Source organism: Pongo pygmaeus, chromosome 3, assembly GCF_028885625.2.
Source record: "Pongo pygmaeus isolate AG05252 chromosome 3, NHGRI_mPonPyg2-v2.0_pri, whole genome shotgun sequence".
Lineage (NCBI taxonomy): Eukaryota > Metazoa > Chordata > Mammalia > Primates > Hominidae > Pongo > Pongo pygmaeus.
The window spans coordinates 64,997,010-65,024,824 of record NC_072376.2 but is presented as its reverse complement, the minus strand read 5'-3'; the positions used below and the strand labels follow the sequence as shown (position 1 = coordinate 65,024,824).

At 36.8% G+C, this 27,815-nt stretch overlaps 1 protein-coding gene across 11 annotated transcripts in view; it reads right to left on the bottom strand.

Annotated features, from left to right (window-relative positions):
- The window catches only part of CLOCK (clock circadian regulator), a 121,955-nt gene that overhangs the window by 18,180 nt on the left and 75,960 nt on the right, over positions 1 to 27,815 (bottom strand). For 9 of the 11 annotated variants that reach the window (XM_063664548.1, XM_054484429.2, XM_063664551.1 and 6 more), the window contains 11 exons: positions 24,454 to 24,543; positions 17,463 to 17,583; positions 12,903 to 13,016; positions 12,647 to 12,765; positions 9,968 to 10,050; positions 9,635 to 9,741; positions 7,406 to 7,553; positions 6,777 to 6,852; positions 3,832 to 3,973; positions 3,101 to 3,201; positions 2,486 to 2,575 (listed from right to left, as the gene is read on the bottom strand). In XM_063664548.1, the coding sequence (XP_063520618.1) occupies positions 2,486 to 2,575; positions 3,101 to 3,201; positions 3,832 to 3,973; positions 6,777 to 6,852; positions 7,406 to 7,553; positions 9,635 to 9,741; positions 9,968 to 10,050; positions 12,647 to 12,765; positions 12,903 to 13,016; positions 17,463 to 17,583; positions 24,454 to 24,543 (1,191 nt within the window). The remainder of the gene's footprint in view (positions 1 to 2,485; positions 2,576 to 3,100; positions 3,202 to 3,831; positions 3,974 to 6,776; positions 6,853 to 7,405; positions 7,554 to 9,634; positions 9,742 to 9,967; positions 10,051 to 12,646; positions 12,766 to 12,902; positions 13,017 to 17,462; positions 17,584 to 24,453; positions 24,544 to 27,815) is intronic. The other 2 variants (XM_063664553.1, XM_063664552.1) reach the window with 2 other exon arrangements.

Sequence of the window (27,815 nt, the reverse complement as noted above, 5' to 3'; positions counted from 1 at the left end):
CCACCATGCCTGCCTAATTTTTTTTTTTTTTAAGAGATGGGGTCTCACTATGTTGCCTAGTCTGGTGTTGAACTCCTGAGCTCAGGCAATCCTCCCACAAGCCACCATGCCCAGGCTTATTTAACTTCTTAGCTTCATTTTTACCCCTTAACAAAGGAAAAAGTAGTCTGCACCTGGAGTTAATTTGCATCAATTTCTGTCATCCCTAGAATGTCCTCTATGTGTACATGAGTAGAATTACCCAAAATTGCAAAAATCTGACAGATAACCAATAATAATATTTTCACTTCTATCTTCAATGGAAACTATCTTCTGGTAAGTACAGAACATGGGCTTTTAAAGACTAGGCAAGTATGAATGAATAAACGCATACATGAATGAAAATAAAATTATGTTTTCAATCTTATTTCTGTTTTACTTGAGTCATGAGCAGCTCCTATTTTCTCCTGCTTATAATTTACCCACATTTGGTGATTCATCTCTTAAGTCTATACAGGCTCTTTAATTATTCCCATGAATTTTCAGTATATGATACAGTATAAAAGCAGAAAGAGTTTCACTTTATTAGAAGGAAATCTGTCTTAAAGTAGCCTCTTACAGTGAACTGTATGTAAAAGTGAGAAATGTCCTTCCCATCCAAAGCTTTTTAACTCTATCTTCAATAGTCTGTATTTGGGATACTAAATTACATTTCAGGGCACACAACTTTGATTTCGGAAATTAACAATAACCAGACCATATCATATATTAAGTGGTTGAGAAAATATTAAAAATTTAGTACAACTCCCTCAAGCTTTTTTTTTTTTTTTTTTTAATTTATTAGTCAAAATGTTATAATTATGGCTGGGCATGGTGGCTCACAGCTGTAATCCCAGGACTTTGGGAGGCCGAAGTGGGCAGAATGCTTGAGTCCAGGAGTTTGAGACCAGCCTGGGCAACATGGCAAAACCCTGTCTCTACTAAAAATATAAAAATTAGCCGAGTGTGGTGGCATGTGCCTGTAGTCCCAGCTACTCGGGAGGCTGAGGCGGGATCTCCTGAGCTCAGGAAGCAGAGGTTGCAGTAAGCCGAGACTGCACCACTGCACTCCAGCCTGGGTGACAGGGTGAGGCGTCATCTCAAAAAAAAACTAAAAAGTTACATTTATGTCATACAAATGTTATTTTATTATAACTAAAGTTATTTGTACCTTTGGACAAGCATTATATTGATAGCAATATAGCACTTAAAGGATTTCTATAAAGTACAAAAGAAGATAGTAACAAACACAGAAGGCAGGATAACAGGAAGTAAAACCACAGAACTAAGAGGCAAAGCATTTGGCTTTATTGGTGAACAAAATGTGAGATATGAATGCTTACTAACATTTTTGACATAGTACATATCCTTTATTTCATGAAAATATCCCCATAACACGTTAAGAAATGCTTTAGAATCCTGAGATTAAAAAACTAATAATATAGAAAGTATGTATCTCCTATCATATATGTATGAATTAACCATATAAGATGGACCTATTTTTAAAAAATTGTTTTCACCTATTATTAATGATCATTCCTTGAAATCAAGACCTGCTAAGTTAAGGTATATTTAATGCCAAACAAAACAGAAAAGGTGAAGAAAAATACTACTTCTCCATAGTATTTTTAATGTGTTTGAGGCATTGAATGAGTACAGAGTCATAAATTACAAGTTGAGAAGTTAGGCTCCAAAGTAACACAGCATCACTCTTGGAATTACTCCCCTTTTTTTTGGGCTACTTTCCACATTCAGGCCTCCTTCTGGACTTAGGCCAAGAAACAATTCTCCTAGAAAGTTTTCCTTCACTTCCTCAGGTTGCATTAAGGATTCACACAATCTGCTTACATATCAACTTATATACTTCCAGCACAGGCAATATAACATGGTATTGTAGGCATCTGTCATTCCCTCTAGATGTAATGGTTTTTTAGTACATATATTTGTACTGTCGGCATCTGCAATGCCTGTTACACACAAGGAACTCAATAAATATCTAAAGAATGAATATACAAATAAAGTTACTCAACTCTTCCAGTATTCATAGGAAGAACAAAATGAACAGCTACATTTCATCCTTAATATCTTTATGTCTACAGTGTTTCTCAATGAGGGAGTGTTATGGCATATTAGGCAGGACAATTCTTTGTTGCGCAAGACTCTTATGCATCCTGAAAGATATTTAGTATTCCTGGACCATGCTCACTAAGGGCCAGTGATACCCCACAATCATTACAACAATCAAAAATGTCCCCAGATATCCTAAATGACCCCAGTTAAGATTCACTGCATCTGTAACTATAATTATATATGTGCGTGTGTGTGTGTGTGTGCTCCTACCTCAGCCTCCCAAGTAGCTGTGGCTACAGGTGCTTGCCAGCAAGCCTGGATTTTTTAAAAAATTACATTAGCTTAAAAGCAATTTATCATATTCAAATACACAACTGAAACAAAAACCAAAAAATACCTGGGACATGCCTTGTGGAATTGGTAAATTTGTAGCTTGAGACATCACTGGCTGTGTTAATGATGAACCGACAGACTGGGAATTTATGGACTAGAGCAAAATAAAAAATAACACTGAAGTGATTCTCATTCCCATACATGAGTACTTCCAGCAGAAATATCAATATGATATTCATATTAATAAACTTACCATTTGCCTCATACTTTTGTTAGCTGAATACAGCTATGTCTTCCCATCTATACTGGAAAGGCCTGTTCCCTATTTATCTTTTATTTTCCAAGGAACTTCCTACAGTACCTTGAACAAGCTCTCAATAAAAGTTGGCCAGACTTAAGACAACTGGTATTTGAACTTAGACATAAAACAGCTATCAATTATGAGCTTTCCACAATTAAAAAAAAAAACTAACATTTTACTTGAAAAAGAATTAAAAGGACCAATACATACGATAACCACTTCATACAAAAAAAGGAAGTCTTGAGTAAGTGTCACATATCAGTAACTACTTTGATTTTTACAAAGAGGGGTAACAAATAGATGAATTTCTGAAGATTTAGATCATTTTTCCCCTCTTAATAAATCTTTATTCAGAAGAATATCCACTAAAGAGCTTACCTGACTACTAAATGATGACCTTCTTTGCACCATCTTCTCATGAGCTGGTAAATGCTGCCTGGGCGGAGTGCTCGTATCCGTTGGGATCTTGGTTGGTGTTGCTGAAGTTAGTCAACAAAATCAGAAGAGCATTAGTACTTTATAAAATACAGTTTTTAAAGATTAATCTCAAAATGTATTTCAGTTAATAAAAATGGCTTTGAATTATTTTTCCAAACCATTCAATGAAAGTGAAGTCCATGACAGATGATTCAATGTAGTTACTTCTATCTTTTTATGAGCACAAAGAAAATATTTGAAATAGGAAAATTTTAAATACAAAAAGTCACTAATTTAATGACAATTATACAAGTCTTCATAAAGAGAAGACAATAAAAAATTTTCAAAAAGCAAACCTAAGAAAAAACAGAATAGTACTTACTGGCCCTAGTAAAAAACACAATACTGGCCCTAGTAAAAAACACAATAAATAGTTGCCTTTCTTTTTGAGGGATGATTAAAAACACCACCACCACCATTACCACCTACACATTTTAATAGGCTACTTGAAGAACTTAATTCTTTGCTGAAAGTGGGCAATGTCCCTTTAACTCACTGGAAAGGTTAATACATTTCAGAAATGTAAAAACTTTTAATTTTAAAAAAGCGTTTGATGAGAAATGCTGATATAAGTAACTAAAAGTTTAGTTAGTTACTTTAAACGAAGTCTGCTTTGAAGCAAGAGTACTCACAGGAAGGGTCTGAGACTGCCGTGTGAGATGATTTTCTTGAACTCCGAGAAGAGGCAGAAGGGGTTGGGCTGTGATCAAACCTTTCCAATGCTTCCTTGAGACTGACTGTGTTTATACGATTATCTGACCCAGAATCTTGGCTCTATGGACACAGAGTAAAATAAATGTTTTCTTGTGGTTCAGTTCAGAGATCTCAAATTCACAATACTGTTAACAACAACAACAACAAAATCAGTTTTTGTCTATAACAAGGCAAAAGTACCTGTATGTACATACACATGTAAAGAAATGAAAATTTATGTGTTATAGCCAGAAAGTTTTGGCTTCATTTTCTATTTAAAGAAACAGAAGAATGAAGTTGGAATCTCTTACACCATATACAAAAATTAACTCAAGACCAGGTGTGGTGGCTTACACCTGTAATCCCAGCACTTTGGGAAGCTGAGACAGGCGGCGGATCACCTGATGTCAGGAGTTTGAGACCAGCCTGGCCAACATGGTGAAACCTCGTCTCTACCAAAAATACAAAAAGTAGCCAGGCATGGTGGCAGGTGCCTGTGGATCCCAGCTACTCGGGCGGCTGAGGAGGCGGAGGATGTAGTGAGCCGAGATCCTGCCACTGCATTCCAGCCTGGGCAAAAGAGCGAGACTCCATCTCAAAAAAAAAAAAAAAACATTAACTCAAAATGAATCACAGACCTAAATGTTAACAGCTAAAACTACATAACTCTTACAAGAAAACATAGGGGAGAAAGCCAGGTGAATGCTTGTGGTGCCAACTACCCAGGAAGCTGAGGCAAGAGAATTGCTTAAGCCCAGGAGCTAGAGTTTCATAGTTTCATACAGAGACACTAATCTTTCCCATCACCAATGTTTCTTTCTCCATCAGCTCATTCTCATCAGTATACAAACATGCTGTTATTTCTCTTAACTTACAAAAGGAAAAACTTCCTTTAAGCCCACTTTCCCTTCCTACCACTGCCCCATTTCTCTTCTCTTTGTAGCAAAACCCCTCCCTATTCACTGTCCCTAATTCCCCTATCCTGGAAAATTGTCTTTTAAACCAACTCTAATCACACTTTCACTCACACTACTACTCCACAAAATCTGTTCTTACTGATCACCAATGAATTAAATGTTAAAGTCAATGCTCAGTTCTCAACACTCATCTAAAATTTAACTTATTTCAGCTGAATCTGATAAAGCTGATCATTCACTCCTCACTTATACTCTTGTCTTCTAAGTAACTTCCTGGTTTTATTCCTAACTTACTAGCTATTACCCCCCTGTTGTTGATTCTTCCTTGTCTCTATCACCTCTTAATATTGGAGTGCTCCAAGACATGCCCATCACCTTGGTGATCCCATCAAAATTCACGATTTTGAAACTATCCACACATTGAAGTTTCTCAAAAATATCTCAGAAGGACCTCGCCCCTAAACCCCAGGTGGAACATGATGCTGGCAGTAAATATGGTGGGAAAGTAGACATAGCTGGAGTGTATTTTGGAAACAGGACTAATTTAGGATTTACTAGGATTGAATCTTTGCATAAGGGAAAAAGAAGGATAATTAATCTCTGTATTACTTCAGTTTTCATAATGGTCCCCTAATCAAGGAACCCTAGATTTTAAGAACTTTTCTCAGAAAATAATACCTTTTACCAAAACATACTATGTCCTCTTCTTCTAAACATACAAAACCTCTTTGGAAAAGTTCTTTCACGTGGGATCCATGAAAGCAGGGAAGTTGTTTGTATTATTCAGTGCTGTATTCTCAGCATCTAGATCCATGCTGGGTAGAAGGTACTTTATAACATTTGTTGAATGACTGAATGACATCCACCATATTGTCCCCTGGAATGCTGCCTATTTAACTCAAGTTTTATATAGATTTTTGACTCTTTTCATTCTACTTATTTTCTGCAGGTCCAAAAATACTGTGGTAGGCAATTTCTGACATGGCTCACAATTCCTGCCTCCTGGTATTCATGCCTTTGCATAATCCTCCCATCCTGAGTGTGGGCTGGATCTACTGATTTCCTTCTATAATGCATAGAATAGACAAAAGTGGTGAGGTATCAATCCTGTGATTAGGTTACAAAAGACTGTGACTTCCATCTTGCAGGTAGTTTCTCTCCCTGGCTCATCTTGCATGCTTGCTCTGATGGAAAAGGTCACCTGGAAAGGAACTGAGGATAGCCTTCAGCCAGCAAGAAACCAAGGCCCTCAGTCCAACTGCTCATGAGGAACTGAAGTGTGCCAGCAACCACTAAGTGAGGTGGAAACAGATTCCACCTCAGTTGAACTTTGAGATGACTGTGGCTCCCACCAACATCTTGGTTACAGCCTCATGACAGAATCTGAAGTAGAGGGTTCAGCTAAACTGTGCCTGGACTCTTGACTCACCAAACTAGGAGATAACAAGTGTGCTGTTTTATATCACTAAATTTTGGAGTAAGTTGTTACACAGCTATAGATAACTAACATACTACACTTCTGACCTGATATAACAAAAAAGAAAGCAGAGTTCCAATTCTGACTATAATTTCCCAGCCAGTGTCTTTAGGGAAGATTTTTTTCCCCTCTTGAAACCCCAATTTCAGTATTTTCAAAGTGGGGATATTACTTACCCGATAAAAATATCTGAAGTGTAAATTATATTTCATAATTCATATAAATAACCTAGCCAGATACTAGTACATCACTGGGACTAAATGGTAGTTTTAATCTGAGATCAGATACATCTCTCATCCAATTTTCTTTTTAGAGGCAGGTGAGACTCTAAAATATTAAATTAAAAATAAGTAGTAAAGTATAATCACATCCCTGTTATAAGTGAGGAAATAAAGTATTTTTGAAAAATAGTTTTCCTATTAATTATTGAGTTCCATCTTTTATTGGGGAGAAATTAAAAATAATTTTTTTTTAATTATAAGAAACATACTTTGTCAGCAGCTATCTCAGGAAGAGACTCTTCAATGCCAAGTTCTCGTCTTCTTTCAGCCCTAACTTCTGCATAACTACAAATGGAAAAAATAATCAAATTTTAGTGTTTGGTCATTCGTTTAAAATACTGCACAGCTGTAACTATTCAGTGTTGTTATATGTCTCATCTGTTCATCTAGACTATTTGCTGTGTGCTACACAAACCTAAAATATACCTATAATGTCTTAATTTAACTTGCATTTTTCTAGGTATCTTAAAGTTTCATACACTGCTGTAAATGATCCATAACCACACAATACTTAAATTAAGAAAAGCTAAATAAAGGAAGTGTATGCTTATCTACCTACAGTTTTCCTTTTACATGACTGACACTACTACATAAATGACAGTAACAACTTCTGCTGTAAAGCACAAAATTTATATCAAGCCTTATATATCGATATCATTCCTATATTATATTTATATATAATGCCTATAAGTAAATTTAATAATATATTGAAAGGATCTGTCAGCAATTGAGAAAAGAGCATTTTGTAGTTCTGTAACAACTTACACATAAAAGTTACATTGCCAAAATCATCATAGGATGTTACAATAATTCAGAAATTCTCTAGAAGAGTTATTACCTTACTACAGTGTGAGTACAAACAATAAACTCTGGCCTTGAATTCCACTGATGGTAAGTGATGTAATAATGAGTCTGAAGCCAAATCCACTGTTGCCCTTTAGTCAGGAACCTATAATAACATGATTTGCCTTTCCCATATTGCATTACTAAAAGGAAAATAGAAAAATATTTTTTCTTTAATTCATATTACATAAAGATTCTGTTTTTTAACCAAAAGCTATCATTTACATTTAAGTTTACACACACTATTATTTTTCTGGCCTTTTGATAACATATATGTCAATATGAAAATGTTATTCTTTAGAGCTAGTTTAAGGTCCCAAGCAATTATCAGATCTACAGTGCCCAACTCACAGCTAGTCACTGCTGATCTTACAATCTTTCCATACACAATTAATACTTAAGAATTCACACTGCTGACTTCCCCCTGCCTAGATATACAGAGGGTAATAACAATAAATAATCACCCCTGAGTTTTTTCTCCTAACTACTCTGGCAGGCACAGAATCTTTGAAGCATTTAATTTTCAACCTTAACTAACCAAAATCAAAATAACTTCACTGTCTGAAGTAACTGAGTGCAGTAACTGCCAAAACATGTGCTGTAGATTTTAAGTTCTGAAGCGTTTTTAACAGATATTAAACAAAAAAATGGGTTTTGGGCCGGGTGTGGTGGCTCACGCGTGTAATCTCAGTACTTTGGGAAGCAGAGGTGGGCGGATCACTTGAGGTCAAGAGTTTGAGACCACCCTGGCTGACACAGTGAAACCCCATCTCTACTGAAAATACAAAAATTAGCCAGGCATGGTGTCACGTGCCTGTAATCCCAGCTACTCAGGAGGCTGAGGCAAGAGAATCACTTGAACCCGGGAGGTGGAGGTTGCAGTGAGCTGAGACGCGCCACTGCACTCTAGCCTGGGTGACAAAGCAGGACTCCATCTCAAAAAAAAAAAAAAAAGGGGGGGTTTGTAGTTAAATTAATTTGGGAAACTTTTTGTTAAATAGGTGTCTTCAGTTTTCTCAAAACCTAGAGTATGCTAATGCATGTGCAGATTCTCTGAGGGATTATGAAGTGTTTCCCCATCTTCCTTGACTATAAAGTCTTTTTTTTATGGACCAACATTCGGTGGAACAAACCTTAGGAAATGCTAGTCAAGAATCTCTCAATCTGTCCTCCCACCCCCCAACCCCACCGCCACCGCCTCTCACTCTCTAAGGAGGAAATCAAGGTCTACAAACAAACTTGCTGTTCAAAGTTACCCAGCTAGTTAATAGAGGTATCAGCTCTTTACACAACATCATGGTGCTTAATGCCCACATCTTTTGTGCTGAAATGACTTTACTCTGAAAATTTTCCATAGAGTTAATGCTATTATACAACCTGCTTCATTTTTATACAGAGAGGTTTATAACAGCATCATAAAACGTCATGAAAAGGTCTAAAATATCTAGTTAGGCTTTAGTGAACACTCAAGAGGGTAAGCATCTGGGAAGAGGATCAGAGAAGCAAATAAAACATATCATTAAGACAAACCTCATCATTAAAACAAACTTCTAAAATAAATACATGTGATAAAAAGAGTAGGCCTAGGCTCCAATCCTGTCTCTGCCACCAATGAGCTATGAAATTATGGGTGAATTACTTAGCCTTACTGTGTTCTCAGCTTACTCATGAAGATAATAATAGTATCTACCTTTTAGAACTGTGATGGAGAATAATGGAGATAATAGATGTAAAGTGTTTAGAACAGTGCCTGGCACAAAGGATGATAATGCTCCTGCTCTAACAACAATAATAATAAGCAGATAACACCAAGCACTTACTATGAGCTTTCTAAGACAGATTTTCCAAACATGTACCTAGCTCCTGAAAAGATTCACATGCCTCAAAATCAAAATTTAGGAAACAATACTCCAAAAGTTTGAAGTATTACAATTTTCAAAGGAATCTACTTCTCTTACTCCAGATATAGAGCTCACATGCTTCAGAACAAGGTGTATTAGATGCAATATTATAAAATTCTACTTATTATAAAAATAGGAACACGTTTAATTTAAACTTGATCTATGATTCCTACTACATTGGTTATATACATAAAGCAAAATCTTTTAGCATATTTCAAAAATATGAAAATGATTATAAATCTGTCTTCCTACCTATCATTTCAGGACAGGACTTCTGCTTATATAAACAGTTATTATCACCAGAAATGTTAAAATCTACTTACAGTGCTCATGACATTTTGCCAAATTTTCTAGGTCATCCACATGATAGTAATCATAGCCTGATGTTCCCAGAACTTCAAATGGCAAATACCCTATTATGGGTGGTGCCCTAAATTACACAGAAAACAATCATTATTATAAGTTTTTCCATAATAAGAAATATTCCAGCTAGAAATAAAATTTGGGGGGGGGGGCTTTATTTTTCAAAAAATGGAAACAGGTTTCAAAGTCCTAATTTAAAAAAAAGTTTGCTCTTGATCCATTAATTTCAAGAATTATATAACTATGTATATATATGACTATTACCTTTTCATGGAATTTAAAAATGGAATTACCTGTGATCTAGAAACAGAAACTTCCATTCTAAACTATGTCTAGATGTAAACTCTTCATTGGGTTCTTCAACAGTGCACATTTCCTAAAAATAAATAATTAAAATTTATAAATACTTTGTGTCCTTAAGAATATTAAATATTGCTACATATAAAAATAAGTCATGGCCAGGTGCTGTGGCTCACACCTGTAATCCTAGCACTTTGGGAGGCTGAGGTGGGCAAATCACTTAGGTCAGGAGTTTGAGACCAGCCTGGCCAACATGGTGAAACCCGATTTCTACTAAAAATACAAAAAATAGCAGGGCACAGTGGCGGGCACCTGTAATCCCAGCTATTCGGCAGGCTGAGGCAGCAGAATCACTTGAACCCAGGAGATGGAGGTTAAATAAATAAATAACTAAATAGTCATTACTAGATAACTTTTCCTAAACAAGTTAGTTAGTTGTTTCTTTCTATGTATGTATATATTTACTTATTTCTTTGTTTGATACAGGGTCTCACTCTGTCACTCAGGCTGAAGTACAGTGGTGTGATCTCAGTTCACTGCAGCCTCAACATTCTAGGCTCAAGGGATCCTCCTGCCTCAGCTTCCCAAGTAGCTGGGACTATAGGGATGCACCACCACGCCCGGCTAATTTTTGTATTTTTATTTGTAGAGGTGAGGGTCTCACTATGTTGTCTAGGCTGGTCTTCAACTACTGGGCTCAAGCAACCTGCCCACCACAGCCTCCCAAAGTGCTGGGATTCTAGGCATAAGCCAAAATGCAGGCCCTTCTAAACAAGTTAATACATTTTAATTTTCCAGTACTAAAGAAAGTGGTAATAAATAACCCTTAGATGCAAGCTTTTGGGTGGGTACTTCTCACTCTACACATTTTCCATTCATACATGCCTCTAAACCCTTATTCAAAATTCAGACCTCTCTCCTGAATTACAGTTCCATATTTCCAAATATCTGAATGTCCTCATACATCTCAAATTCAGTATGTCCTAAAATAAACTAATTGCTTTACTCCTCACACCCAGTCACAGAATTTTCTGTATTATTCTATACATGTGTAGTGGCCAGTGTCTAGAAATCTGATAGTTAAAAAAACATACTCTTTCATTTTTACCTTTCGTCATCTAAGTGGCCATTACTAAATCTTTTCCATTTCATCTAAGTATTTTAAAAATCAATTCTATCTCATCCATCTTGAGTGCATTGGTTTAGACCCCTGCCATCACTGATTTGCTACAGTGTTCACCAGTCTCCCTGTCCTTCAACTCATCTTCTCTTCTAGGGCCACAATTACCTTACCAATACTCAAATATTATACGACTTCCCTGCTAAAAAACCTTCAATGGTTCCTTGTGCTAAACTCTCTTCAGCATGGAGAAATAAACAAGAAACAAATTTGATTTCTGGTTTCTGATTACTTTTCTGCCTTACCTCCCACTATCTCTTCCTCCTCCACACACTAACCCTAGACTCTAGTCATACTAAACAATGTATTCCATCCTGCCTCTGTGTCCCTGAATGACCTGCAGCACACTGTAATAGTTGAGAGCTTGGACTTTGAGAAAAAAACAATTATTAATTAATAGAATCAAGTCCCAGTTTCATCACTAATAGCTGAGACTTTGGGCAAGTAACTTAACTTCCCTAAGCCTCTGTTTCCTTATAATGTAAAATGAGGGATCGTAATGGCATCTACCTTATAGGGTTGTCATAAGAATTAATGAGATAATGCATGTAAAATACACAGCATGTAGTAAGCACTCAAATGTTAACAACTATTATTTCATAAGATCAAAACAAACCAAGCAAGACTGGCTTAAGATCTTCTATTAATTCAGTACTTTGTCCTATACTATGTCCCCCCAAATTTATTTGAGACAGAGTGAGACTCTGTCTCAAAATAAAATGCAAACACAGTTCACTGCAGCCTCGACCTCCTGGGCTCAAATCGTCCTCCCACCTCAGCCTCCTGAGTAACTGAGACCGCAGGTGTGTAACACCATGCCTGGCTAATTTTTTGTATTTTTTGTAGAGATGGGGTCTTGTCATGTTGCCCAGGCTGCTCTCAAACTACTGGGCTCAGGCAATCCTCTCGCCTTGCTCTCCCAAAGTGCTGAGATTACAGGCATGAGTCACCTCGCCTAGCCCCGCCAAAATTTTAAATCTTAGCCTGGCTGCCTCTTTCCAGTCAGTTTCTAGTGGTTGAACTCTTTCACTTTCCCACTTCCCTACTTGTCATCTGTTTGTTGGGTCCAGGAAATAAAAATAAAATACTTAATTTTACATTTGAAAAGGTAAGTTATATGTGGCAAAGAGCCACTTGTACATTTCAAATAAAAATTTAAAAGTGACCTTCTAAAAATAAAGATTCTAAAATCCTAGATTTTTGGACTTTCCCTTTTAATAGAGATAATGAACAACACACAAAAGGATCCTAAAATCTTCCACAAAAGTAGGGCAATATTGATATATAATAATTACTGGTTAACTGCAAAGGATATATACTAAAAAATTAGTTATACAATTTAATGAGTGTCTTGATAACTCGTTGTTTCAAAAATATTATCATGCATATTTAATGACTCATAGCCATTCCACCTCAATGTCTGCAGGAAGTTTCAGGCAGTTCTCAGCATATGAACTGAAATCCCCTTTAGGAAATAAAATTAGAAACATACCTTGATGAACTGAGGTGTAGCTAACCTGACAGTAGCTACAAAACAAACTCTATCTTCATAAGATGGCCTATGTGTGCGTTGTATAGTTCCTTCAAAACCATTGTGTGCTGAAGAGGATACTAAAACGATAGGGAAATATGTATCATCACTTATGCCAGCAAAACCTAATTGTTACTGATATTCAAACATCTATGTCTTTAAGAGCATAGAAAAATAACAAGTTAAAACACATTGTGAGAGAAGCATTTTAACTCACCACTGTTTAAAGATTTGAAATTTCCTATAAATTTTACATATTCATAGGTAGATGGCTCCTTTGGGTCTATTGTTCCTCGGAGCATATGACAACAGAATTCTAACTGATTTTTTGCTGAAATAAAGAGATTTTAAAAATCACATATTTGTGATATAAAACAATGATTGATATACCACATAAGATCATAAAAGTTGTGTAAGTTTACAATCATTATTTTCCCCAACAGAAGTCGCCAATGACATTTAGTTCATAAAAGGAGAGTACCTTCAGGAGAGGACCTCACTTTGTCTTTAATAGAAAAAATAGATTTTCTGGTGCAAACAACTTAATGTTTCCCTATTTTTATCTACTCATACTTCTCATTCTTTACTCACTTTCAAAGGAAAGTTTTGCTTCACACTCTAAAGCTAATCCTTCCATCTCTACCATTTATAGTCTTTCCTATTTTCTCTAGGACCCGGGCCACATCACTGTTCCTTATTTCTTTAGCATCTATACCTTTGGGTCCTTACTTTCTTCTTTTTTTTGAGACAGGGTCTTGATTTGTCACCCAGGCTGGAGTGCAGTGGCATGATCATAGCTCACTGTGGCACTGAACTCCTGGGCTCAAGTGAGCCCCCTGCCTCAGCCTCCCAAGTATCCAAGACTACAGGTGTAAGCCACCATGCCTGGCTGATTTTTAATTTTTTGTAGAAATGGGGTCTCACTATGTTGCCCAGGCTGGTTGCAAGCTTCTAGGCTCAAGCGATCCTCCTGCCTCAACCTCCCAAAGTGGTGGGATTTATAGGCGAGAGCCACTGCACCTGGCCAAGGGTCCTTACTATCTACTTTTAAATTTGCTCAGGTCTTCCATCTGAAACAAAGGAGTTTTGCTAATTATTTGGTATTATAGATCTCCTTCCTTTTCATTATGGGCTCCATCTTCCATATATTCATTTCCCTTAACTTCACACACTGTGACTTACACCTCTACAGCAATTATTCTTCTCAAGATTACTAACATTTGTATCGTTAACTTCATGGTTTTTCATTTCCACTTCTTCTTAAAAGTCATCCTTTGTCATTCCCACAGCATAAACTTACCTTCCTACCTTACTGACTATTCCTATCTCTTCTGCTAATCCATTTTCATACTAGGGGTTTTCACAAAGGTTCTTCTGATCCTAAATCACTCTCTCCAATTCTAGCATTTTATGTGAGACAAAGTTACCTATCATTTGCTTTCAGGACATTCGTACTTGATTGTCCCATCAGTAACTTAAATTCAAAATATTTGAAAGTGAATTTATCTTTCTTTCAAGCTCCCTTCATCTATGTATGCTTATTTCCCAAGTCAGAAACCGTATCAATTTGGTCTCTTCTCTTCCCATCACAAGTCCCTAACCTAATCTGTCACCAAGACCTGCTACTTATTTCACCAAGGAAGCCTGCCAACTTAGTGCAGTTGCAAATTACCTTGCATCTAGGTAACCGAAATATGTATTCATTATGCCTCCACATTCTGCCACTCTGATTTAGTCTTGTCTATTACTCTTAGACTTGTAATTACTTTCATGGTATTATTTCAGCACTCAAGGACTAGTAACACCTTTCTTTGCTCACTACTTCAAGCTTATATTCTTCGGTTATTATCATCATAGATGGCTTTATCATCTAACCTAATAGGTTCAATATCTAACTATCTTCAACCTTCCCCACTGATGATTCTTAGTCACTTGGTCACCTGAGCCTACCACATCAAGTCCTATTGAGTTTACACACTTAACAGTCATACACTTTCCTCTCCATCCTTTTTTTTTTTTTGAGAAAAAGTCTCACTCTGTCACCCAGGCTGGACTACAGTGACATAATCTCAGCTCACTGCAACCTCTGCCTCCTGGGCTCAAGTGATCCTCCAGCTCAGCCTCTTGAGTAGCAGGAACTATAGACATGTGCCACCACACCCCAGCCAATTTTTCTATTTCTCTTTATTGTATAGACGGTGTTTCACCATGTTGCCCATTGCTGGTCTTGAACTCCTGGGCTCAAGCGATCTGCCTGCCTTGGCCTCCCAAAATGCTGAGATTATAGGCATGAACAACTGTGCTCAGCCCATCCTTACTTTTATTGCTAGGATTATATGGTTTTCCTTTTTGTCTCCAGTCTGGTCCTTTTCAAAATTTTCTACCTCAGCGATTTTTTTAGTCTCCCAAACCAGATGACGAAAGTGGCAGCAACTTTTATAAGCAAGGTACTGCTGCTCTTTCTAGGCCAGAGATGCTGGTGAAAGATGCTTTCACTGCAATGAAGACCTGGACCTCCAGGAGGCAGAACAGCTGTTACAGGAAAAGTAGTCATAGTTACTGTACCAGGCAGGATGGCCAGCTTGATCATCAGAATGGTCTGATCCATAAGATCTCTGGTTGTGTTTAACTGAACCCTAGGAATGAAACTGAGGAGTAACTCCATAAAGCTATCACTTGATTTGTATAGTAGGAAATCTGCAGGTCAGGTGAGCACAGCCTGAGTTGAGCCACTATGATGAGAAATCCAGGGCTCTTATTCAGCTCTCAGACTCAGGGCCTCTTTATGAAGCAGAAGCCAGGTAGGCCTGGGGTAGGCAACCCACTGCTGCAAGTCTTCTTCCTAGCCGCCTCCAAATGAACTTTCCACTATTTACCTCATTTTGTTTTTCCTTTTTTTGCAGACAACAAAACTACCCAAACCTCCTTCACTGGCTCTCTACTCTGTAAAAAATAAAACTCAAATTCCTTAGCCCCTTTATCACTCTGTCCTTGTTCCTTCTCTAGACACAAATTTTACCACCTGTATAACCTCAACTTCATCATGGCCAAAATGACCTACCGAATTTTCTAAGCAATTTTCCCTGTGTTTTACCTTGTGTTAAAACACAAGTTCTTTTGGCATGAAACTTTCTTTTTTCTGGGGCAAGAAATCTTTCGTATATCACTTGTTTAACTAGGAGATCAGCAAGCCATTTAATTAAGACTTTTCTTAAGTATTCTTGCCATTTTCATTTCTGTTCTTGGAAGCAGAAGCCTAAGCTCTTTCTGCCAAAGGCTTTTATTTAGTTCTCCAGCCGATTTTATTCTTAGTAGGGTCTTCAAAGCAAACGCCTTCTCCTTTGTCTTCCTATTGCTATCTCCAACGTGTTCCACCTTTCTTTCTTTTTTTTGAGACAGAGTCTCGCTCTATCGCCCAGGCTGGAATGCAGTGGTGTGATCCTGGCTCATTGCAAGCTCAGCCTCCGGGGTTCAAGCAATTCTCCTACCTCAGTCTCCCAAGTAGCTGGGACTACAGGCATGCACCACCATGCTCAGCAAATTTTTGGTAGAGATGGGGTTTCGCCATGTTGGCCAGGCTGGTCTCAAACTCCTAGCCTCAAGTGGTCTGCCCACTTCAGCCTCCCAAAGTGCTGGGATTACAGGCATGAGCTACCGGGCCCGGCTGGGTTCCACCTTTCTAATTTTTCTCTCCTTGTTCTATATATTTACCTCAAGCAATCCATTCCATCCATGGCTTCAAATATTAATTGTAGGCATCTATTATATCCAGCCTAAATCTTTCTAAGTACCAGACTAGAATGGCCTAATGGTCAATGTCATATAAACTTGGTTTTAAAACAAGGCTTGAAATGAATTCTCCAAGTCTAGTTTTTCTCAACTCTCGCTGAAAGGCCATCCACTCTTACCAAAGTTATAGATACATACAAATTTGTGTGTGCGTGTGTATGTGTGTGTGTATACCTCAATTTTTAGACAGTATGCTATAGAATTTGAGGATTCAAATACAAAGAACCTTTAAGATAATGTCAGTATTAGCAGATGAGACACATTTAAAAATAAAGAAAAAGGCGATCAAAGAAGGTATCTAATAGCTAATGGCCAAATGTACTGCTGTAACAATTCTGGATTTTATACAGGGTAATATATGAAGAAAATGAGGTACTCCGGTCAAATAAATTTGTCAATGGACCTATTAGAAATATCTGATTCTACCATAATATGTTGTGTATCTTGATGGTGAGAACTATTTTCACTATTGTTGATATTTTTATGATACAGCACAAGTACCTAGCAAATTAGATACATCGAACAAATGACTGTTTAATTGTTTAATTAATAAAGTAGATAATTTATCTTTATATTTAATAATTTTAAAAGAAACAGAGAAATTTTTTCCAGTTTGAGTGTCCAATTGGTTAACAATGGTGAAAATTAGAATGTTTAATTTTCCCTTATTAAATAAAGTTTTATTTATAAATTAATAACAATATATTGCCAGGTCTCACTTTTGCATAAAATACAGCTTTATGGCATAACAGGAGTCCAGGATTTATTATAACAAATAAAATGGGATTTCAATATACACTGAAATAGATTACAGATTTTTAATACGGTCACAATTTCATTTTATATATATTTTAACATTGAAAAAGGACCTAATAGGGCATATGGAGTAATGCTGTATTTAAAGAAGTCTGTATTTTTCATAAACTTGCAAAAGGATAGTGCTACGGAATATAACATTTGACTTTTTTGCTTAACAGCTACTACTTACATTTTAAATATTCTGGGGTTAATGAATCACTTTCCAGCAGATGAGTAGAGAGTATTTTATAAACCTCTGAATGTTCCCCTTCTGGGATAAAATTAAATATACTTTGATCCACAAGATCAGACTGAAAAGAAAATTGTTAAAAGTAAAATAACTTTAATGATTCAAGAGACAATTGCTTTAAAAGTACATAATTGCTATTAAACACAGCAGTTAACTTTCAATTATCTGTGAAAACCAACAAATGTCAAGTTATAGACCAAATCTCAAAAAACAAGTTTGAGATGATACTAATGTCATCCGATCCATGACCAATATGACCTTGAAAGCCTGATAAATTATTTGCAAAGCTGTGTTTCACCAAAATGTTTTGAACATTTCAAAATACAATGGGACCAAGAGAGTTCATAAGAAAAATCTCTGGCAACAAGTCATAGCCTTACCATATACTCAAACCTATGGTAAACAATGGTGGTATATCCTACTATAAAGGACGACGCACAAGCTAAATAAAGAGGAGATTTTGTTTCGATGTGATTTCAATTGTCCAATGTGTCCTTTATTTCATCTTTTCCTGGCATTTATCCTGCATCCCATTGTACAAAACCCTTGTGTTTAGTTATCTCCCCTCAAAAGGACAATATGTTAAGCATTCGAATTCTTGTTAATAAATAGCTTTAATCGTGATTAATCAATAGCAATTTGACAAACATCAGGTTGGCTACAATGTGCCATGGCTGTGGAATCAAAGATGAATAAGATAGTTCCTATACTTAAGTACCACTGATAACGAAACTTCCATGACTCTACATTTGCTACTATGCATTCTACCTGGTTTCCTGTGTTTCAAACTGCTCTGTGGAATCCTAGGGATGCTGAGACAGTATCTCAAGGCCTGTAAAGGTAGGACTAGAGGGTGGGGAAGTAAAAAGGAGCTGTGAAGCAGGGCCCAGGGTCCTGCCCCTGCATTAAACTAAAGCAGTTATACTTTTTGTTTTTATTTTATGCATCTGTGAAGATTTTGTTTGAAGAGCTCCACTGCTTAAAAACAAAAAACAAACAACAACAAACGGAGGCAGTAAGAATGGCAAGAGGGGAGAAAGGGGTGTTGTATTAGGTTGGTGCCATACTTTTAATAACAAAAACCACAATCACTTTTGCACCAACCTAACACTATTCTTCATATAGGCCACACATTCCCATCATTTCTTCTGTCTTTTCTCCAGCCCTCCAAGCCCACTCCATGAAGTGAAATGACCTTCCCCTCTCTCTACATATCTGTATCTTTCCCCTTTCAAAGACCAGTTCAAATTACTTCTTTCAAGAAAGCTTTCCCTTAACACCATAATCCACATTAAAAATAAAATTCCTCTAGTATTTATTACTTGTATCATTCATTTCCCATTTAGCAGAATTCAGTCAACCATGGATCAAAACTATTCAGGAAAAACAAACAAACAAAAAACGGATGGTTATGTCTGTACTGAATACGTGCAGACATTTTTCTAATCATTCCCTAAACACTATAACACATATTTACATTGTATTGGTTATTATAAATAATCTAGAAATGATTTAATGTAAATGGGAAGATGTGTGTAAGTTACATGTAAATACAACACCATTTTATCTATGCGGCTTGATGATCCATGCATTTTGGTATCTGCAGCGGGTCCTGGAACCAATTCCCCCATGGATACCAAAGGTTGACTATATTTTAATGTCTATGTCCTGTTGCCCTATAGGTGAATAAAAGGGGCCTATCTCTTACAACTTTATCTTTCTCACTTCCAATCAAGGCACATTAACACCGTGCCTTGTGTTTAACAGTTATTAGTACAATAAATGATTTTAGACTAAGGAGGTATTTGATAATGGCTTAAGGGATAACTACACCAAAAATATATCTGTATTTCAATAAAGGATTTTTCTGGAAGTCTGAAAAGCCTCTACAACTGAAGGAGTGAACTAAAAATTCAGGCATGGCTGGGTGCAGTGGCTCATACCTATAATCCCAGCACTTTGGGAGGCTGAGGCAGGCAGACTGTGTGAGGTCATGAGTTCAAGACCAGCCTGGCTAACATGGAGAAACCTCGTCTCTATGAAAAACACAAAAATTAGCTGGGCATGGTGGTGTGCACCTATAATCGCAGCTACTCAGGAGGCTGAGGCAGGAGAATCACTTGAATCCAGGAGGCAGAGGCTGCAGTGAGCTGAGATCCTACCACTACACTCAAGCCTGGGTGACAGAATAAGACTCTGTCTCAAAAAATAAATAAATAAATAAATAGTCAGGCCTGAATAACACAAATGCTAGAAAGTTGCCTTCTATTGACAAAGAATCAAAATATAGTATATGATATTGATGCAAAAAGTAATCTGATATGGTTTGGCTGTGTCCCCACCCAAATCTCATCTTGTTGTTCCCATAATCCCCATGTGTCATGGGAGGGGCCGAGTGGGAGGTGATTGAATCATGGGGGAAGTTACCTCCATGCTGATGTTCTCGTGATAGTGAGTGAGTTTTCCCAAGTTCTGATGGTTTTGTAAGGGGCTTTTCCCCTTTTTGCTCAGCACTTCTGCTTCCTGCTGCCATGTGAAGAGGGACATGTTTGCTTCCCCTTCCGCCATGATTGTAAGTTTCCTGAGGCCTCCCCAGCCATGCTGAACTGTGAGTCAATTAAACCTCTTTCCTTTATAAACTACCCAGTCTTGGGGAGTCCTTTATAGCAGTGTGACAACAGACTAATACATCATCTTAATAGAAAAACATGCCACCAACTTGAAATATTAATAGGAACTAAAATTTTCATTTTTGAGAATGATTATAGTTTTCTACTATTATTTGTTACTAACAATTTCTTCTACTACTATTCGGTAAATTATGATGTGACCTATCTTATCCTTGTTTTTTCATCTATAACTTCATAGGATGTTTCATATTCATAGAGAAAAGAAAATGAATGCCTGTATCAAGAGTAGTATGATCACAAGCAATGCCTCCCCCAACCATTCTCCCTCTCCTGCCACTTTAATAGGTGTCAAACTTTCCATTAACCGCTACACTTAAAATCTCTAAATGAGGCTGACCATACTTTATGTGATGATACATACACTCAGTTCTCAAACACAATTCAAAAGTAAGAAAAGAAAATGGTAACTACTTGGATCTTGTTATCTCCCTTACTCGTTTCATGAAAAGGAAATATAAGTTCTGCTGATTTACTTATATGACATAAATCAATAGCCTTTGTTTTTTCTATATTAGGTCAGCGTTACCATTTAGTGATTGGATGACACAAACAATTTTTTAAAATCTAGAAGATGTTAATAACAGAGGAAACTGGGTATGGGGCACATGGGAATTCTCTGTACTACCTTGTCCATTTTTCTGTATATCTAAAAATGGTTCTAAAATTAAAAATATTTTTTAAAATGTCCAGAAGAAAATGGGAAGGTGAGAGCGTTTTTATTGAGGGAAGTGTTAATCAAACAATTCAATTCCAATGAGATCTATCACATGTTGTCTATTTCAAAGGGCAATTAAACTCACTAAAGATTAGAAAGGGATTTTTTTAAAACAGCCAAATTAAGTAGCATACTCATTTTCATACCTTCAACAAATAATCACTGAGTGACTCTCCAAGAAACTAGCTAGCTCCTCTGGACACAAAGATAAAGTTCCTGCCTTTAAGAAGCTACAACTACCATAACTATCCAAATAAACAGAAAATTACAATTCTCTGTATCATGACAGTAGTGCATACAAGGCAACAGTAAAACAGAGATGAAGGGCATCTAATTCTGAATGGAATTCAAGCAAGTGCCAAGAAGCAAGCTTTTAGAAAGTGTGAACACATTGCAAACAATGCTCTATGACTAGATTATATAGTTTCTGTAAACATGACAAAACCTAATACAGTTATATATGGTTTTAAAGCATATAATTATACTTATTTTAAATTACTTAAACATTATCTTAATCCTATAATGGGATTCTTTCCCTGGGTTTTCTTGCTATGAAAAGAAATTTTTTTAAGTTGTCCAGAAAACTCAGTTAATCAGTCTGTCCTTTTTTCTGCCTATGCTAGTTTACTTATGTGTTGCTAATAATCTCATGTTTTACTCTCAAACAAGTTTTTAAATGTTGGGCTTATCCTACTATTTGAGCTTACTAGAAAATAAAGCCCCAGAAGAGTAGTAAAGTCAAAGTTCTTTTCTGTATGAACCAAAGAAATTAGCAAATTATGTACTGCATGGCTTTCGACTTTAAAAAATGCCCCTTTAGAGCCTGGACTTTTAAGTGCTAAAATCCATTCATTCTCTTTATAAGGTATGAAGTTTCAGACTAATCAGAGGGAGAGAAATACCACTTTTCAATATCTCCTGAAAGAAACATTTACAAGCAGAATTACTTTACCCTGTTATAGAGAGATAAGCTATTTTTTTATTTTTTGTAGAGACAGGATGCTTCACTGTGCTGCCCAGGCTGGTCTTGAATTCCTGGCCTCAAGCAATCCTCCCACCACAGCCTCTGAAAGCATTAGCATTAAAGGTGTGAGCCACTGCACCCAGACAGAGAGAGGCATTTTAAGAGTAGTTTATAAGTAACTTTAGAATATTTATACCATGAGCTCCATCTTCAGTAACATCCTTACATATTAAAAACTGAAAATTCCCCCCAAAAGCCTATCAGCTGTGGCACAGCACCTAGCATGGTGTCTGGCACAGAGTAGATATTAATAAATACACATTAGAAAAAAAGTAAGCACATAAACCAGGTATTCGCCATCCTAATGAAACAAAATACACTTTTCTAATACTCCACCCTTTTGGTCATATAGATAATGAATTAAAATATGGCCAATATGACATTATCAGTTGAAAGTCACACAGCATAAAAAGTTCTGTATCTTCTATTTTTAGAGTGTTTTTTATAAGTAATTCTATTGAGAAAAATATTTCTATTGAGAAAAATTGCAACAAGTATCTCAGCAGAAATTTAGTTATTCTCAAGACATTCTCAGTGATTTAACATTTTCAACAGGCTGATTAAAATGGAAACGCTAAAAAGTTAGCATTAGAATAAAGAAGACAGGAAGAAGAGAGGTCAGATAAAGTGGTACGACCTTGCACTGCATAACAATGTTTCGATCAACAATGGACTGCATATATGACCACAGGTGGCCCTAAGATTACAGTGGAGCTGAAACATTCCTACTGTCTAGTGATGTCATATCTGTTGTAATGTCATAGATCAATTCATTGGTCATCCTTTGCACTTGTGTTTGTGGTGATGCTTGTGTAAACAAACCTACTGTGCCACCAATCATATAAAAGTTTAGCACATAAAATTATATACAGTACACATGTACATGATAATAAACAATCATCTTACTAGTTTATGTATTTACTATACTTCTAATGTTTTAGAGTATTCTCTATTTACATTTTTTTTTGAGATGGAGTTTCGCTCTTGTTGCCCAGGCTGGAGTGCAATGGCTCGATCTCGGCTCACCGCAACCTCTGCCTCCCAGGTTCAAGCGATTCTACAGGCATGTACCACCACGCCCGGCTAATTTTGTATTTTTAGTAGAGACAGGGTTTCTCCATGTTGGTCAGGCTGGTCTCAAACTCTCAACCTCAGGTGATCTGCATGCCTCGGCCTCCCAAAGTGCAGGGATTACAGGCATTAGCCACCACGCCCAGACTTATATATATATATATTTTTAAGTTAACTCTAAAACAGCCTCAGGCTGGTCCTTTAGGAGGTATTTCAAAAGGGCACTGTTATTATAGGAGATGACTCCATGCCTATTGTTTCTCCTGAAGACGCTCCAATGGGACAGGATGTGGAGGACAGTGATGTTGATGATCCTGACCCCGTGTAGGCCTAGGCTAATGTGTGTATGTTTGTGTCTTAGTTTTACAAATGTTTAAAAAGTTAAAAAAAGTTTTTTAAATAGAAAAAAGCTTTTGAAATAAAGACATAAAGAAAGGAAATATTTTTGTACAGCTGTATGATGCATTTGTGTTTCTGAGGCAGGGTCTTGCTCTGTCACCCAGGCTGGAGTGCAGTGGCACTATCACGGCCCACTGTAGCCTTGGCCTCCTAGGCTCAATGCAATCCTCCTACTAGAGCCTCTGGATTAACTGGGACCACAGGCGCATACCAGGACACTCGGCTAATTTTTATGTTTTTTTAAAGACAGGGTTTCACCATGTTGCCCAGGCTGGTCTCAAACGCCTGAGCTCAAGCAATCTGCCAGCCTTGGCTTCCCAAAGTGTTAAGCTAAGTGTTACTACAAGAGTAAAAAAGTTATAATAAGCTAAGGCTAATTTATTATTGAAGAAAACATTTTTATATAAAGTAGCCTAAGTGTACAGTGTTTATAAAGTCTATAAAGGTGTGCAGTACTGTCTTAGTCCTTCACATTCACTTATCACTCACTCATTGACTCACCCAAAGCAACTTCCAGTCCTGCAAGTTTCATTCATGGTGAGTGCCCTGTACAGGTATACCATTTTTTTACCTTTGAGACTGTATTTTTTATTGTACCTTTTCTATGTTTAGGTATTTTTAAACATATAAATACTGTGTTACAACTGCCTATAGTATTCAGTACAGCGGCATGCTGTACAGGTTGTAGTCTAAGAGCAACAGGCTATATATACCATATAGCCTAAGAGGGTAGTAGGTTATACATCTAGGTTTTTATAAGTATACTCTATGATGTTCACACAGTGACAAAAGTGCCTCAGAACATATTCCCGTTATTTAGTGATGCATAACTATAGTTGAATATTAAGTTAGTACAGATTAGTTATGACTGAGCTGAGAAAATACATGCTAAAACAAAGACATACTTAGAGCTCTGATCCCTACCCCTTTAATGACTGTTGTACATTGCTCTCAAAGTCCACTTCCCAGTGCTTTAGAATATTTAAAATAGGCATTTTAATAAGAAGTAGATTGTAGAATCTTTATACTTACTGGTAAATGTTCAAGTAATGAAGTTACACTCTCAGACACATATATTATGCTTCCATCTGTCATGATTGCTAAAAAAAAACCATCAAGAGCCTGAAATTAAACATAATGATATGTTAAATGAAAAGAAAAAAGTATTTTGCAGGACAGAAATAAAAATCTGAGATAAATGACAAAGGATTTAATATGGAAATATCCAAAGTTCTGTCAAAATTTAATACTAGCTTTCCCCCTTTACAATACCTTGGTATGTATCTTTGTTCATTTTTAAATGCTTCTGGAGAAAAAAAGTCTCTCTCTGGCCATCTATTGGACAACTGGTCTCTAAAAGATAGAGACAATGTTCCACCTTCATCACTAGGTATATTACATGATCCAACCATGTATATACAGTATTATGGCTTATTTGAAGATGCTAATGTCTCCAAAGCATACAAGACATCAACAATGTTTTGTAGGCACACAAAGGAACACTTTGTTATTATCATGGATATGTTAACACAGAGGTGTACATTTGAAGTTTAAGGAGATATATGAAGAATAAAGTAAAAGGCAGTAGCAGGAAATTAAGGTGAAAAATTAGGCTGAGTTCATATCATAAAAGGCTTTGAATATAAGGTTAAGACATAAGAATTTTATTCTGTATACAATGGTAAGCCAACAGAAGATTTTAGGGAAGGGGGCTGTGCTTCAATAAGACTAGTGTGGAAGCAGGGTATAAAATGGATTTAGAGGGAAAAGAAAATTCAGTTAGGAAAATCATAGTGGCTTTTGGAATAATTAAGGAACTTAATGGGAATCTGAATGAAATCAGTAGTATTAGGAATAAAGAAAGTACTTTGAGCAAGCATTGAGAAATGTGAAGTTCGATTTCAGAAGAGAAGTCAGAGCAGGGAGTACAAGACTTAATAAAAAAGCAATTTTGTATTTTATACACTACAATGTATTTTCATTTGAGAATCCTAGGCACAGAAGTGACAGCTGAAGAAATGAGATCTACAAAAGACAAATCCTGGAAGAATTATCTACATATAAGGGATGAGGAAGAGAAAAAGGCCAGAGAAAATTACAGAGAAGGCTGGGTGCAGTGGCTTACGCCTGTGACGGTAGCAATTTGGGACGCCAAGGCGGGAAGATCACTTGAACCCAGGAGTTTGAGACCAGCCTGAGCAACATGGTGAAACCCTGTCTCTGAAAAAAAATTCAAAATCAGCCAAGTGTGGTGGTACATGCTGATGGTCCCAGCTGCTTGGGAAGCTGAGGCGAGATCACTTGATCCCAGGAAGTTGAGGCTGCAATGAGCCACGATCATGTCACTGCACTCCAGCCTGAGCAACAGAGTGAGATCCTGTCTCAAAATAGTAATAAAAATTAAAATTACAAAAAAGAAAATGATAGAGAAGACAGAATACACTGTCATCAAGGAATCAATGGAAGAGAGGATGACAAAGTGAAGAGGAGAGGAATGGTTTGGTATAAAATGAGATAAAGAATAAGAAAATGAGAAATGAATTTTGGTGATTTTCAAAAAGTTATGTTAACAGGAAGGCAAGTCAGACTACAATGAGTTTAAAAATGAGTACAAAATCAGAAGGCTATTACTAGTCACTCATTCATGAACTTTAGAAGGGAAGAAAAAGGCAAACAGTTCTAAGGGGGTGAAGTATCAAGAGAAGGCATTTGGAAAAAGAGCAAGTATATTTGTAGTCTAAGGGAAAGGAAGATCCAGTGGAGAAGAAGTAGAAGATACACAGCAGAAAAGATACTATAAGAGGGATTCTTCTATTAAAATGGCTAACATACTAAATTCTAATTTCTTGTTTACTTAAATGGCGCTCGAAAAGGATAGTGACCTCTGATAGGAACCATGTATATCTTATTAATCCTTGTATCTGCAGCACTAGTGTAGTACAAGTAAAAATACTTGCAGTATGTAATTTATAGAGCTGGGAGTTAGAGTAACCTTTCCTAACTCTATGTAACTGACGAATATATAGAAAATGGTACCCTCCCCCATGTCCCCTTCTTTTGGGAAAGAGATCTGGATTATCACAAAGAACTTATTTTGAGTAGATGCCTATCTTCTAGAATGGCTCAAGCAAACCCAGTCTTCGCTAACATAGCACTAGAAATCTTGTCATTCGAGCAAACTCATGAATTATTTTTTTAAACCCTTTAGTACAATAATGCCAGTATTATTATTTCATAATAGGGTCAAAAGTAGACAACTGTTCGCCAGGCTCACACCTGTAATCCCAGCATTTTGGGAGGCCAAGGCTGGTGGATCACCTGAGGTCGAGTTTCAGACCAGCCTGACAAACATGGTGAAAGCTCGTCTCTACTAAAAATAAAAAAATTAGCTGGGCGTGGTGACACATGCCTGTAATCCCAGTTACTTGGGAGGTTAAAGCGGGAGAATCACTTGAATCTGGGAGGCAGAGGTTGCAGTGGGCAGATTGTGCCACTGCACTCCAGCCTGGGCGACTAAGCAAGACTCCGTCTCCAAAAAAAAAAAAAAAAAAAAAAAGAAGACAAGTGTTCCTCAATTTCCCCATCTGAAAGCAAGAAACAGATACTATTGTCTACTTCATAATACCAGCTATTATGACACATAGATACTAGTGTTTACTTCATAAAGGATTCAGTGAGTTAATATATAAAAATTATTCACTTATTTTTCTGATTTAAAGTACAGGTTTAAATGTTTATATTTATACTCTAACAAATTTTCGTAGGGTAACATTTCTGTTGAATACATAAAGAATTAATCACACAATTAATTGTCCCATCTAAAATACAAACAGAAAAATAACTCAATTTGCAAAATACTCTACCTTGCTTCAGACTTGAGACATGGCCATAATCTATTTATACAGGCATACCTTGTTTTATTGTGCTTCACTTTATTGAACTTCAGTTACTGGGTTTTGTTTTGCTTTTCGTTTTTTCACAAAGTGAAGGTTTGTAGCAACCCTGGGTCAAGCAAGTGTATCAGCATCATTTTTTTTAATAGTACGTGTTCACTTTGTGTCTCGTGTCACATTTTGGTAATTCTTGCAATATTTCAAACTTTTTCCATTATTATTATATCTGTAATGGTGATTCGCCCACATAAGGTGGCGAATTTAAATGTTGTGTGTGCTCTGACTGCTCCACCAACTCACTGGCCATTCCCCCATCCCTCTCCCTCTCCTTGGAGCTCCCCATTCCCTGAGACATACAACAATATTGAAATTAGGCCAATTAATAACTTTACAATGGCCTTTAAGTATTCAAGTGAAAGGAAGAGTCCCTCATCTCTGACTTTAAATCAAAAGCTAGATGTGATTAAGCTTAGTGAGGAAGGCATGTCGAAAACTGAGACA